Below are 16,194 nucleotides of genomic sequence, written 5' to 3'. Positions count from 1 at the left end.
ACAACCTGGAAGAAGTGGACGAATTCTTAGAAAAGCACAACCTGCCGAGACTGAACCAGGAAGAAATAGAAAATATAAACAGGCCAATCACAAGCACTGAAATTGAGACTGTGATTAAAAATCTTTCAACAAACAAAAGCCCAGGACCAGATGGCTTCACAGGCAAATTCTATCAAACATTTAGAGAAGAGCTAACACCTATCCTTCTCAAACTCTTCCAGAACACAGGAGAGGGAGGAACACTCAGGTACTCATTCTACAAGGCCACCATCACCTTGATACCAAAACCAGACAAAGATGTCACAAAGAAAACTACAAGCCAATATCACTGATGAACATAGATGTAAAAATCCTCAACAAAATACTAGCAAACAGAATCCAACAGCACATTATAAGGATCACACACCATGATCAAGTGGGGTTTATCCCAGGAATGCAAGGATTCTTCAATACATGCAAATTAATCAATGTGATACACCATATTAACAAATTGAAGAAAACCATATGATCATCTCGATAGATGCAGAAAAAGCTTTTGACAAAATTCAACACTCATTTATGATAAAAACCTTCCAGAAAGTAGGCACAGAGAGAACTTATCTCAGCATAATAAAGGCCATATATGACAAACTCACAGCCAACACTGTTCTCAATGGTGAAAAACTGAAACCATTTCCACTAAGATCAGGAACAAGACAAGGTTGCCCACTCTCACCACTATTATTCAAGATAGTTTGGGAAGTTTTATCCACAGCAATCAGAGAAGAAAAAGAAATAAAAGGAATCCAAATCAGAAAAGAAGTAAAGCTGTCACTGTTTGCAGATGACATGATACTATACAGAGAGATGCTACCAGTCTGCTTGCCGAGCTAATCAATGAATTTGGTAGAGTAGCAGGATACAAAATTAATGCACAGAAATCTCTTGCATTCCTAGACACTAATGATGAAAAATCTGAACGAGAAATTAAGGAAACATTCCCGTTTACCACCGCAACATAAACGATAAAATACCTAGGAGTAAACCTACCTAAAGAGACAAAAGACCTGTATGCAGAAAACTATAAGATACTGATGAAAGAAATTAAGGATGATACAAACAGATGGAGAGATATACCATGTTCTTGGATTGGAAGAATCAACATTGTGAAAATGACCCTACTACCCAAAGCAGTATACAGATTCAATGCAATCCCTATCAAACTACCAGTGGCATTTTTCACAGAACTAGAAAAAAATTTCATAATTTGTATGGAAACACAAAAGACCCTGAACAGCCTAAGCAATCTTGAGAAAGAAAAATGGAGCTGGAGGAATCAGCCTCCCTGACTTCAGACCGTACTATAAAGCCACAGTAATCAAGACAGTATGGTTCTGGCACAAAAACAGATATACAGATCAATGGAACAGGATAGAAAGCCCAGAGATAAACCCATGCACATACAGTCACCTTATTTTTGATAAAGGAGGCAAGAATATACAATGGAGAAAAGAAAGCCTCTTCAATAAGTGGTGCTGGGAAAACTGGACAGCTACATGTAAAAGAATGAAATTAGAACACTCCCTAACACCATACACAAAAAAAAACTCAAAATGGATTAAAGGCCTAAATGTAAGACCAGACAGTACAAAAAAGAGGAAAACATAAGCAGAACACTCTATGACATACATCACAGCAAGATCCTTTTTGACCCACCTCCTAGAGAAATGGAAATAAAAACAAAAATAAACAAATGGGACCTAATGAAACTTAAAAGCTTGCACAGCAAAGGAAACCATAAACAAGATGAAGAGACAGAATGAGAGAAAATATTTGCAAAGGAAGCAACTGACAAAGGATTAATCTCCAAAATTTACAAGCAGCTCATGCAGCTCAATACCAAAAAAACAAACAACCCAATCCAAAAATGGGCAGAAGACCTAAATAGACATTTCTCCAAAGAAGATATACAGATTGTCAACAAACACATGAAAGAATGCTCAATGTCACTAATCATTAGAAAAATGCAAATCAAAACTACATTGAGGTATCACCTCCCACCAATCAGAATGGCCATCATCAAAAAATCTACAAACAATAAATGCTGGAGAGGGTGTGGAGAAAAGGAACCCTCTTGTACTGTTGGTGGGAATGTACATTGATACAGCCACTATGGAGAACAGTATGGAGGTTCCTTAAAAAACTAAAAATAGGGGCTTCCCTGGTGGGCGGTGGTTGGGAGTTCACCTGCCGATGCAGGGGGCGCGGGTTCGTGCCCCGGTCCAGGAGGATCCCGTATGCCACAGAGCGGCTGGGTCCGTGGGCCGTGGCCACTGAGCCTGTGCGTCCGGAGCCTGTGCTCCACAGTGGGAGAGGCCACAACAGTGAGAGGCCTGCCTAGCACAAACAAACAAACAAACAAACAAACAAACAAAACTAAAAATAGACCTACCATATGACCCAGCAATCCCACTACTGGGCATATACCCTGAGAAAACCATAATTCAAAAAGAGTCATGTACCACAGTGTTCATTGCAGCTCTGTTTACAATAGCCAGGACATGGAAGCAACCTAAGTGTCCATCGACAGATGAATGGATAAAGAAGATGTGGCACATATATACAATGGAATATTACTCAGCTATAAAAAGAGACGATATTGAGTTATTTGTAGTGTGGTGGATGGATCTAGAGTCTGTCACACAGAGTGAAGTAGGTCAGAAAGAGAAAAACAAATATCGTATGCTAACACATATATATGGAAGCTAAAAAAAAAAAATCGTTACGAAGAACCTAGGCGCAGGACAGGAATAAAGACGCAGACGCAGAGAATGGACTTGAGGACACGGGGAGGGGGAAGGGTAAGCTGAGAAGAAGTGAGAGAGAGGCACTGACATATATACACTACCAAATGTAAAACAGATAGCAAGTGGGAAGCAGCCGCATAGCACAGGGAGATCAGCTCAGTGCTTTGTGACCACCTAGAGGGGTGGGATAGGGAGGGTGGGAGGGAGACGTAAGAGGGAGGAGATATGGGGATATATGTATATGTATAGCTGATTCACTTTGTTATAAAGCAGAAACTAACACACCACTGTAAAGCAATTATACTCCAATAAAGATGTTGAAAAAAAAACCCACAAAAAGCAAAAACAGAGTGAAAGACCAGAATAGGAACAAACAACAAGGGCAAGAAATAGAAAACACCAATGAATATGGTAGACATTAATCCAACTATATCAATAATCACTTTGAATGTTAATGTTCTAAATATACTAATGAAAAGACAGATTGTCAGAGTGGATCAAACAATACGACCCAACTATCTGTTGTCTACAAAAAACTCACTTTAAATATAGACTCCCATAGAGTAAAAGTAAATGAATGAAAAAATATATATACCATTCTAACACTAGTCAAAACAAAGCAGGGGTTAACTATAATTCTTTCAGAGGGAGTAGACTTCAAAGTAGGCAAAATTATCAGGGGTAAAAAAGAGCATTACATAATGAATAAAGGAATCAACAACTCTTGAGGAAGACACAACAATCCTTAATGTGCATGTCTAACTACAGAGGGTCAAAATACGTGAGACAAAAACTGATAGAACTGCAAGGAGAAATAGATGAATCCACTATTATAAATGGAGAAAATTAGGCATTGAATATATTACAGTCAACAAAAATATTTAGAGAATACGGAGAAAGACAGGCATTAAACAAACCATCCCTTAAATAAATGTATGATTACATACATACATACATCTGTCCACTCTTCTTTCTCATTTCCCACTGCTATCACCTTAGATTGGACCCCTCATCATCTCTCACCTGGCCTATTGCAATAGCCTCTTACGTCATCTTGCTGTTTTCAATTTTACTCCCTTCCAATCAGCCATCTATGAAGCTGCAAAAATGATCTAAGACATAAATCTGGTTATGTTTCTCCCAAGTTGAAATAATTTCTATATCATCCCACTGCTTAAAGAATTGATTTACTCACTCATTCAACAAATATTTACTGTTTAATGAAAACAGATACGCTGTTAATTTATTTCTTAGAAAATTAAATCAGAATCCCAAACAGCGTACAAACAAAAGAGGCAGCTTATATAAGGACACTTTAACAGTGTATAACCTTTTGCCAAAGATGTTTTTTTTGCTGAATACATACACACTGTGATTGGAATGTAATTTTTTGTTCAAAACTGAATCTCTGTGTCCATTGAACAATTCTCCTATTCTCCCTTATCCCAACCTCTGGCAACTACCATTCTACCTTCTGTTTCTAATGTTTCATCCTGACACTGGTAAAGAGACTGTTACAAACTAAGTGCTTTAAGCACCTTCAACCCTCTAATCAGCCTTTCCAATGTCCTTCCAATTCTCAAAGATGAGAGCTCCAAGGAATATTGGCTTTTCCCAATCCTCCCTCTTAACTGGCTTGGAGAAACATTTCTCCAGATTGGGGAATCTCTTCCAGGCCTGACACCAAAGCCACACTCAGTGCTCAACCCACTACTATAAAACAGCCCCTGCCTAGGAGTGATAAACAATTCAAATAGTGGGGATCTCTAATGAACCTCAAGGGGGTTCCTGTCTCTGAATCTATTCCTTCTTGTTTAGGTGTTTGAGAGATACATGCCCTATTCTCCTTAGTTCCTCTATCCCTCTACCCCTACCCATTTATTAAACTAAGACTTCTTAGAGAAGTATAATGCTGGAATTTATTTCTCCCAAAAGGGAGAAATAATTCTAGAAATTGATAGCAGTCATGAAAGTAACCCACCAGGCGAATTAAATGATCCTTTGACATCTTTTATTTGTTTAGTTTCTAATAGAACTAGAGCAGAGTATTGGAAACACTGACCATTTGTCCCTATTGAATCAACTACCACCTTCCTTATATGAACAAACTGATATTGGCAAAATTCATAGTGCACCTCCCATCAAAATTCAAATAAGCCCTTCAAAACTCTTCCCAGAATTAATCAATATCCTATAAGTATAGAAGCCCTTCAAGGCATAAAACCCATAATAGACGATAACAAGGCTCAAGGTCTCATTACCCTTTATACTAGCCCCTATAACTCTCCCATTTTTCTTGTGAGAAAAAGTAAGGGCCGAGGGTGAAGGTTTGTCCAGGACATCTGAGCTGTAAATAACACTGTCATCCCTTGACACTGTTGTTCCTAACACTCATATGTTACTAACAGCCATTCCTGCCAGAAGCAATTTTTTTTTTTACTGTAATTGATTTATGCAGTGCATTATTTAGTATTCCAGGTGATGAAGCTAGCTAATACCTTTTTGCCTTCACTTCGGAACAAAAAATTTTCACCTGGACAGTAATGCCTCAGCGTTTTACTAAGAGTTCTTATTTATCACAAATTCTGAAGGCTGATCTAGATGATATAAAGTTCCCTAGAAACGTATTTACAAAACAGAAGTAGAGTCACGGATGTAGAAAACAAACTTACGGTTACCAGAGGACAAGGGTGGGGAGGGATAAATTGGGAGACTGCGACTGACATATACACACTACTATATATAAAATGGATAACTAATAAGAACCTGCTGTATAGTACAGGGAACTCTACTCAATACTCTGAATGGCTTATCTGGAAAAATAATCTAAAAAAAAAGAGTAGATATATGTATAACTGATTCAGTCTACTGTACACCTGAAACGATCACAACATTGTAAATCAACTATACTCCAATAAAAATTTAAAAAACAAAACAAAACAGAAAAGTTCCCTAGAGGTTCTACTTTGCAATATGTGGATGATTTGCTTCTTTGCTCTCCTTCTCAAGCCTCCTCAGAGGAAGACAGTATTCACTTACTAAAGCTTTTAGCCTTAAAGGCTTAAAGTTGCCAAAGAAAAACTGCAGTTTGCCCAAACCCAGATTCAATATTTAGGGCATTTGATATCAGAACGAGGGCTAAACCTAGTTCTTGACAGACTTCATGATGTCCTAAGTTTCCCAAAACTCAAAACTTAGTGCCAACTGTGAGGTTTTCTTGGTTTGGTTGGTTGTTGATGAAACTGGATTCCAAATTTCTCTCTTATGGCCAAATTTCTATGTTTTCCTTAACGATAACAACCCCGGCCCAATTTTATGGGAAGAAGGAGACAACATAGCCTTTAAAGGCCTTAAAGGAGAGTTTGATGAACCCACCTGTCTTTGGGCATCCCAATTACCACATCCCCCTTTTTCTTTTTGTATATGAAAAGAAAGGGAATGCCCTTGGGGTGCTGACCCAAAAACATCACCCCATAGGGTATTACAGCCAGCAACTGGACCCTGTGGCACAGGGATACCCCCATTGCCTTAGAGCTATTAAGTCCACTGCCCTTTTGGTTAAGGCTACTGAGAAAATCATTATGGGATCCGCTTTAACCATTTTTGTACCTCAGGCAGTAGACGCTCTCCTGAATTCTCATCACACTCAACATTTCTCTGCCAGCTACCTCACCTCCTGTTAAATCCTTTTGTTAGCTGCCCCTCACATCATTCTTCTATGTTGTAATACCTTATCCTGGCTACTCTTCTCCCCTCCATCATTTTCAAAGTCCCGCACGACTGCTTAGTGATGATGAACTAACTCCTGACTCCTCGTGATGATCTATAGGAAATGCCATCAGGTAATGCCGATTTCTCATGGTTTGCTGATGGTTCTTTAAAAGGTGACAATGGCGAATACTGTGCTGGGTATGTTATTCCAACTCCTTTTAGTGTTGTGGAGGCAGCATCTTTTTCTATGGCTACTTTGACCCAACAGGCTGAATTATACACCCTTAAACAGGCTTGTACTTTAGCCAAGGATAAAACTGCCAATATTATATTGAGTTGGCCAAAAAAGTTCACTCAGTTAGTGAATACGTTGTTCAATAAAATTCTTGGTGAAAATGAAAAATGTCTTTTATTTTTACTTAACATGGAAAGAAACTTTTTAGCCAACTCAATACTAATAGTAGATATGCTTTTGGAGTAGCTCATGATTTTGGAATGTTATAGGAGCAATGTGGCTTCCTTACTTCCGGTGGACATAAAATTTTAAAATGGCTCCTATGTTCAGAAATTATTAATGCAGTACTCTTACCTCCCACTTTCAGCTATTATTAAGATCCTGGGGCATTCTAAACTTGACTCTCTGGAAGCTAAGGGAAAATCACCTTGCTGATATTTCTGAAAGGAAGGCTGCCCTTAAAGGAAAGGGATATTTAGAAAAACTGGCTAGAGAATCCCAACAATTGGTCTCAGAAAAGGGAAAACAAGATTGGAAATTCAACAACTGTTGGTGTGATAAAAAAGAGAAAGCTCTGGTTTGGACCAAGTAAGAACCCAGTTTTACCTTGGAGTCTAAAATTCCCACTTCTCACCACTGTACATGCATTAAACCATTAATCTACTAAAAAAATGTTAGTCTTCATGAATCAGTATTGATGGGGAAAACATTAAAAAGGCTGCAAAAAATGCCTATCTCACTTGTCCCACTTTTCCAAAGTACAACCCAGGGAAGCCTGTTCATACTGTTCCCAGACATTTTAAACTGCCTAATGGACCATTAGAGATCCAGCAAATGGATTTCACACAATTTACTCCATCTAATGGATATAAATATGCTTTAGTTATGGTCTGTATGTTTTCACACTGGACCAAAGCCTTCCCTTGCAGACAGGCTACTGCCTCTTCTGCAGATAAATTTCTTTTGGAAAAGATTATCCCTACCTGGGGAAATCCTCCTTAACTTCACAGTGATTGCCCAGGTGCTTCAGAATGTCTATGCTGTTTGGCTAGCTTTACAACACTATTACTGTTCTTACCACCCTCAATCCTCTGGTTTAGTCGAACACACTATGGTCTTAAGATTCAACTGGCAGGGCTTCCCTGGTGGCGCAGTGGTTGAGAGTCCACCTGCCGATGCAGGGGACACAGGTTCGTGTCCTGGTCCGGGAAGATCCCACATGCCGCAGAGCGGCTGGGCCCGTGAGCCATGGCCGCTGAGCATGTGCATCCAGAGCCTGTGCTCCGCAATGAGAGAGGCCACAACAGTGAGAGGCCCAAGCACCGCAAAAAAAAAAAAAAAAAAAAAAAAAAAAAAAAAAAAAAAAAGATTCAACTGGCAAAATTTGTAAAGGCCCTCCAAATACCTTGGCCAAAAGCATTGTGGCTGGTCCTTTTAAATTTCAGGTCTGCCCCTTTTGGAACTCATAAACCCTTAGCCTTTGAGATAGTCACAAGATGCCCAATGCACTTGGCTTCTGCTTCTTTTGACCTAAAACTGATAAAAGGAGAGATACTCTAATATTGCAAAAGCCTAATTGCTTCTATTAAAAATAATGTTTTGGGAATTCCCTGGTGGTCCAGTGGTTAGGACTCCATGCTTCCACTGGAGGGGGACCAGGTTTGATCCCTGGTCAGGGAACTAAGATCCTGCAAGCCGTGCGGTGCGGCCAAAAAAAAAAAGTTTTGACAGAGCAATCTTTTCACAGTGCACCCTTGGGAGACAAAAACTTGAAGCATCACACCTTGCAATCTGGAAATTTTGTCTTTTAAAAAAGACACTTCCAGATGAACTCTCTTCAACCTTGCTGGAAAGGCCCCTATCAAGTACTGCTAACCAACCCTTGTGCTGCCAAACTCCCAAGGAATAGACTCTTAGATTCACATGAGATACCTAAAGAAAGCACCAAACCCTGGCTGGACCTGCATATAATCTGGTGACCTGAAAGAAAAGATTTCCGGGAATTGACGCAGATGACATCTGATGAAACAGTTTTCCCCAGATATCCAGAAAAGGCTTGTTGGAAGTTTGTTGCTAAACCTTTGATGATGATATAATGCTTCAGGTGATCTCCAATGTCTATGATCTTGATAACATATGGACTTTAGACAAAAAGTACCTTAGAGTTTTCCCTCCTACCCCTCCTTCCTTGTTACTCAAATGTGACCTTAATAGGTTTCTAATCTGTGCACTTTCCCTCCAATGTGAGATGCTACACCCAGCAACAGTCCTTCATGATACTGAAGGACAAAAAGCTAAAACTAGAAAACCTGACTCTTGATCAGCTATGCTTTCAGAGAAAGGTCTTGATCAAAAGGGGGAAATGTTAAAAATTAAAACACAGAAATGTGAATTAAATACAGTTGGGAGTTTGGAAGGGGGAGATCTCATGTCCCGCGACCACATCAGAGCCCAACAGGAAGAAGGAAGACATCTCTTCTTTCCTGAAAAAGACTCAGCCAATGAAAAGCCATACTCTTTATTTACCATAGCCCTCTCACCTTCCTTTTCCTCTCTATGAAAGCATTATCCTTCCCTTGTGGGGGTGGGGGGGGGAGGGGGAGACACCTGTGTGTAGCTCATCATGGTTGCAGACTCCAAACTGCAATTCTCTGACTGATCCCAAATAAACCCATCTTTGCTAGAGAAATATCTAGCAGTCTATTTGTTTCAGGTCAACACTGGAAACAACCTAAATGCCTATTAACAAGAAAAAGGATAAATTATGGTATAGTTGTACAATAACTTACAATACAGCAGTAAAGCTGACTGAGCAACAGCTATACATAACAGTATGGATCAATCTTAGTAACATATTGTTGACTGGAAAAAAAGATAGCAAGTCCCATTTATAGTGAGATATCCTTTTTTATAAAGTTCAAAAGTGGGTAAAATAAATTAATACATTGTTTTTGCATTTATGTCTGGTAATTATCTGGTAATTCTTTGTTTTTTAAAGCAAGGCACGATACACATAACATTCAGAATGATTACCACTGGTATAGTGGGCAGGGGGACAGAATGGGGAGGAGTATAGGCAGATCTAAGGTACTAGCAGTTTTCTAGTCCTTGGGTTGGGTGGTGGGTTCATGGGTATTTATTACATTAACAAATAATAAAGAAAATGAGCCAACCATGAATCAACAATGACAGTGTGTCACAAACCAAGAATTATAAATACAATTCTCCCTTTCCTCAGATTAGGCCTTTAATAATCCCATTGCCTATGCAAGGCTCTATCACTGCAATTACAGTGTTGTAATTATTTATGCGTGTCTGTGTATCTCACTGAACCCACAGCTCAGAGAGGATGTGTCTTCATTATCCTTATATGACCAGTATCCACCACAGTGTCTAGCTCATATAGTTTACTGAATTAACTAATCAATACAAAAATGATTATCCAGGAATTTCAAAGTAAAAACATCTCAAAGTATTAGCTATTATTTTATTTTGAAAATAGCATTTAATAGATGGGAAAAAAAAGACAGTGAATCTGAAGGAAGTATATTTGACTTAAGAATATAAAACCTAGATTCCTGACTTTACATTTTGATCCTTTTCTCTTCCCCGAGTCTTTATATTTTATTTTTAATACTTCATATTCTAGAAAATTCTGTTTCTAAAATGGTCAGCAACATTTCTTAAGAAGTCTCCAAGCTCAAATTAGAAAGTTACATCAATCAGAAAGAGTCTATCAGCCTTATTTTTTTTAAAAGATATTAAACTGGCACATTTCGTAGTTAAAAAAACAAGTAGGCCAAACTACAAAAATACATTCTTAAATAACACTAAAAATATAAAGTGAATTACTTTGCCTATTGTTTTCAACATGGTAAAAAAAATCCTTTTATAAAACATATTTACATATAGCTAGAGTTGGAAATTCCCCACAGGTCCAGTGCTTAGGACTCCGTGCCTCCAGTGCAGGGGGCATGTGTTCCATCCCTGGTCAAGGAACTAAGATCCCCCATGTCAGGTGGTGTGGCCAAAAAACAACAACAACAAAACATATAGCTAGAGTGGTAAAATTAATCAATACTATTGAGATTATTAAAATAGCTTGTAAAAGAACAAAATATTAGGGTAGAAAAAGATGGCTTAATCAAAGATTAAATCTTTCCATCTTAAAATTCGTTGAGTTTGCAGACTTCCCTGGTGGCACAGTGGTTAAGAATCTGCCTGCCAACGCAAGGGACATGGGTTCAAGCCCTGGTCCGGGAAGATCCCACATTCCGCGGAGCAACTAAACTCATGCACCACAGCTACTGACTGAGCCTGCGCTCTAGAGCCCATGAGCCACAACTATTGAGCCTGCGTGCCACAGCTACTGAAGCCCGCATGCCTAGAGTCCATACTCCGCAACAAAGAGAAGCCACTGCAGTGAGAAGGCCACACACCACAAAGAAGCGTGGCCCCTGCTCGCCACAACTAGAGAAAAGCCCACGCGCAGCAACGAAGACCCAACGCAGCCAATAAATAAATAAATAAAAATAAAAATAAGTTCAGTTTGCATTTATTTACAAAACTTGAGATTGACTTTTTCCAGTCAAAGATCAAAATGTTAGGTTTTTATAAGCATACGGATGCTATTCTCAATCCCTACCTCTTCCCCTGCCCCCTTCAACAGGAGAGTTTCTGTAATAAATATTTTCTCTATTTTCAAAACAGCTATAAGACTTTGAGAGGAGAACCAAGTTGCTATGGTATGTGTCAAAGAAACATTCCCTAGGCAAAAGATATTAAATCAAAAGAATAAGTTAAATTCTACTTACTTATGCCTCACTGAATATGCTCATTTTAACTCTAGATACCAGTATACGAAGTTCAATTCTCTTAAGTTATACTATATTTTTTTTTTCTTATATTAACTTAGTGGTTTTTAGAAAGAAAACCTCATTGACTTGAGCCTCCAAATTCAAAGTTTGTGATTATTCCGAGTTAAGCTCAAATTTACCTTTAAATTATCAATAAAAAAAAGTTTGTTGGCCAAATGAATCTATGAATAGAAATTTAGAAAAGATATGTTACTTGTGTTTCTAAAAATAATACTTTTAAGTTCTTTAAAGCACTTGTTTATAGTAAAAGCCATGTTAGTGTTACTAAGTCATCTATCGTCACCAACAAAGTCTCTGGATTGGAATTTCAGTCATTTCAACACATACCTTTTACAAGTATCTGAAATAAGAGAGGTGGATGAGTTGCTAGAGAATCTTGCTGTTTCTAGTCCTTTTGTGTCTGGGGGGGGGGGGCAGATTGTATTCTTTGCCTCAAAACGTGTTAGGAAATAAAAATAAAGGATAGCAGGCCTGATGCTGTTACCTCTAAAGAGAACTTGACCTTTGTAATGTTTCCTCCATTGTTCTGCCTGTCTGAGACACTGAACCCTGATGTACCTGCTTGCCTAGACGGTCTGTACAAATAATGTGATTCATGGTGAACACCTACTTTCCTTCAGGGTCTGGAATTTAGGGGGTTGTGGTTGGGTGCAGAGGGTGCCTATATGATGAGCCCCAATAAAACTGCTGGATTTCCAGTCTTAATTAAGCAGGATTCTCTGGGCAGAAACACAACACAAGGGTTAACTGCATTTTATCGCTGGAAGAATGAGCACATTGTATGGACCACACTGGGTGGGAGAATGTTGGAAGCTTATGCTTGGATTCTTCCAGATTCCATCTGATGTGTTTTTCCCTTGTCATAATAAACTATAGCCATGATTACAAGTGACTCTTAGTTCTGTGAGTCTTTCTAGCAAGTCATCAAATGTGTGGGAATGTTGTCAGACTCCTAAAAAAGTAATTCATAGCTTTTCATTTATTTCAAATTTTAAGAAGCAGAGGAAGAAGACAATAAGCCAGACTATCTAAGGAAATATGAATAAAAATTTAGTTAGCTATAGTTTTAGATAAAAAGGTGTCTTCTTTGTCAACTTTTATTTATGTATTCATGTATGTAGTATGCTGGCTTAAAGGTGCTTACATCTTACATAGGGAAACATATACACACATATACACAATAAAGTGTTACAGGTAGCATAACAGATACATATAAAGGCACACAGAAGATATGTTCAATCCTACTTGGGATTATGCAATGTATAGCCAGGAAAAATTTCAAAAAAGAGCAGTTTAAGATGCATGTTGAGGCGACTTCCCTGGTGGTCCAGTGGTTAAGAATCCGCCTTCCAATGCCGTGGACACGGGTTGGATCCCTGGTCGGGGAACCAAGATGCCACATGCCACGGGGCGACTAAGCCTGCATGCCGCAACTAGAGAGCCTGCACACCACAACTACTGAGCCCACATGCTCTGGAGCCCACACACCACAACTAGAGAGAAGCCCATGTGCCGCAACTAAGACCCAACACAGCCAAAAATCAATCAATCAATAAATATATTTTTTAAAAAAGATGCATGTTGAAAGTTGAGGTGGCCAAAATGATGATGATGGTGATGGTAATAGGAGGTCATTTCAGTTAGAGGGCACAGAGTGAGATATGGAGGCATAAGGTGTATTCAGAGACACTCTGAATATGGCTGATGTAGAGAGCACGAGCAATTCTTGGCAACAGCCATAACACAGAATGCCTTCCACTTCAACGTTTTAGCATTTCTATAACTGATTTAGAGCGACATGGTACTTTTAGGTTGCCATCTTCACTGTAAAAGTAGAAATTGGCTTTGAGTGCTTAGGATGCAGGGTATAAATCAGAAAATCAAAAACCCTGAAACAAATTCCATTCTACTATTATTTAATTAGAAAGTGCTAATTACCAACAGACTAATTTGCAAAAAGTTACTCCAAATATACCTGAATGTTAAAAAAGACTATAAACACCAGCACAAAAGCAAAAATAATTTTGAGATGTTTATATGAGAATCCTTGTGAGAATGGGACGTAACCAGGGATTTCTATGTAGCTACAATATTTTTGGCTTATTTCATCATTTCTTTATTCCCCATGAGGAACTCTGCTAATTTTACATTTCTGATTGTTGCTATATATTATGTTTGTTTTTTGTTTTTTTTTGCGGTACGCGGGCCTCTCACTGCTGTGGCCTCTCCCGTTGCGGAGCACAGGCTCCGGACGCGCAGGCTCAGCAGCCATGGCTCACGGGCCCAGCCGCTCCGCGGCATGTGGGATCCTCCCGGACCAGGGCACGAACCCGTGTCTCCTGCATCGGCAGGCGGACTCCCAGCCACTGCGCCACCAAGGAAGCCCTATATTACGTTTTATATTCCACTTTGTTTTAGAAACATATGATAAATAACAGACATGTACCACTAAAATTAGGTACAAGGTCGATTTTGTCAGTAACCCAGGTTTTGGGTAAATGAATAATGGAACTGAGGTGCACTTTAAAGTTACATTTAAAAATGTACCCCCTTGTTAGTCTTCAAATTACATAAGTGTTTGAGAGTTATGTATCACTTGACGTGTGATACTAAGTTACTAACCAATTTATGAGCAAACTGCTTTCTTCAAAAAAATCAGAATCTTAAAACTATGCACAGAATTAGACTCAAGTCCATTTTTTGTTACTGATCTCAAGGCAAAGGAGTATTTTTGAATAATACCAAAAAGTTGCTAATTGTTACCTCCAATCAAGTTTTAGAAAAACATAAGTTTCATTTTTCAACAAAAGAGTCAAAGCAAGTAACTAATATTTAAAATACATCATTTCAGATTATAGTTACTTTATCATATGACACACTTGAAGTGAACATCAATTATATCTGCACACAGGAAATTTCTTTTCATTCTATTCCCATGCAGTGCATGCAGCTAAATATAGTTTGTGAAAAGCAACCCGCTTTATAATACTTAGCACTTAGAGTTCAGTTAAGTTCAAAGAAGTATTAACTGTTAATAGGAAAGGTGGTTAGCTGTGGAAAAAGAGGACCTGGCAAATTCATCATAAAGAAAAAGTAAAATAATGAAGGAACATACTGAATTACCTCATTATTCTATCACCTATTGTTGTTCCTCTGATATTAAATCTAGTGAAGGGAACACAATAACTAAAGTCACTCACAAAGACTTCAAAGAACCAAATATTTAAAGCATTAAGGCCACCACTTTTATCATTAATCATCTAAATCTAAAATACTTTTGTTTCCCTTTGTGACTTAGGGTATTATGTGAGACTATGTCATTCAACTAAACGTGTATGAGCAAATTAAGAAAACAGAAACAGTCATTGAAGATAGATTAGAAGGAAGACATTGCACTTAATCCCTTTTATCTTTTAAAAAAAATTAGAACCTAACCCTGTTAGGTTCAGATTCATATTATCAATACCCTCAACTGGAACACACTAGCTCCCCAGGGCTGAGCTGCTCTTTGGGAACTAAATAATTAAGCCCTGAGCTGACTCATTTGTCCTAACCATAAGACTGTATAACCAGCAAGCAAAGAATAACAGAGCTTTTAACTCCCTAGGAGTTCAGTTCTTTCTCTATGATTACTTTTCCTCTGCAATTTTAATAAAGAATAAACTTGAATCACTAGAAATACTGAAAAAGTGATGATAATGATGACTAAATAGATGATAGCAAATTTACAGTATGCAAAGAATTTTGGCTTTAAAAATGAAGGCCATGTTCCATAGAGTCCAGAGTAGGTAAATGGAACCAAATTTCTATGCAAATAAATATTTTTTTAAAAGTAACTAACAGTCAATATATGGTTAATATCTTTAATCTTTACATAAAAAATCTTTACAGTATCTTAATTGAGTCTTTTAACTAAAAACTATTCAAGACTATGTGAGAACTTCTTCAGGAAGCTTACTTAGATACTTGTCTTTTTTTTAGAGAGCAAAAAACCTCTTGGGTTTGGCAAGAGGAAGAAGTATCAGCCAGGCCATCATTCTGTTTACTAGAAGATGGATTTGGCGCTGTGAAAACAGTTTACATGAAGACCATCTAAAGAATAAACCTGACCACTTTCCTTTCATTCCAAGGGCACCTGTTTATGTTTCTAAATCCAATATATAAAATCACTAAGAGAAACACATACTACTTTCACTTATTGCTTTTTTTTATACCATATTGGAAAGTATATGTTTGATTAATTGTTTCTTTCTTCAATTTAGTTTCCATTTAATGTTCTGTGGTCCTGCTGTAGACAAAGTTAAAGGGGACCAAACGTGGTGATTCATAGATTTCACAGTTTTAAACTTTGGTTATCTGTCCATAGAGTCATTTTACCATACACTATAGCTTGGTTTCTCTCTATAAGACTTATTTGCTATAAAGCAGGGATCAGCGAACTATGGCTCTTGGGGCAAATCTGGCCAGCTGCCTGTTACTGTAATGGCCCATAGAAGAATAACAGTTTTTATATCTGTAAATGGTTACATTTTTTAAATGATTATAGAAGTGCCTACATAACTGCCTCCATTTTGCCTCTTGGCCA

The 16,194-nt window shown here is 38.2% G+C and overlaps 1 protein-coding gene across 18 annotated transcripts in view; it reads right to left on the bottom strand.

Annotated features, from left to right (window-relative positions):
• Nucleotides 1-16,194, bottom strand: part of DCAF6 (DDB1 and CUL4 associated factor 6) — a 168,918-nt gene that overhangs the window by 24,894 nt on the left and 127,830 nt on the right. For 8 of the 18 annotated variants that reach the window (XM_067030148.1, XM_059073311.2, XM_059073327.2 and 5 more), the window contains one exon: nt 14,733-14,774. The exons of the other annotated variants lie outside the window; for them this stretch is intronic. In XM_067030148.1, the coding sequence (XP_066886249.1) occupies nt 14,733-14,774 (42 nt within the window). The remainder of the gene's footprint in view (nt 1-14,732; nt 14,775-16,194) is intronic. 18 annotated transcript variants of the gene reach the window in all.

Source organism: Kogia breviceps, chromosome 1, assembly GCF_026419965.1.
Source record: "Kogia breviceps isolate mKogBre1 chromosome 1, mKogBre1 haplotype 1, whole genome shotgun sequence".
NCBI lineage: Eukaryota > Metazoa > Chordata > Mammalia > Artiodactyla > Physeteridae > Kogia > Kogia breviceps.
The sequence above is the reverse complement of the archived record's forward strand: the minus strand, read 5'-3'. Positions and strand labels throughout refer to the sequence as shown.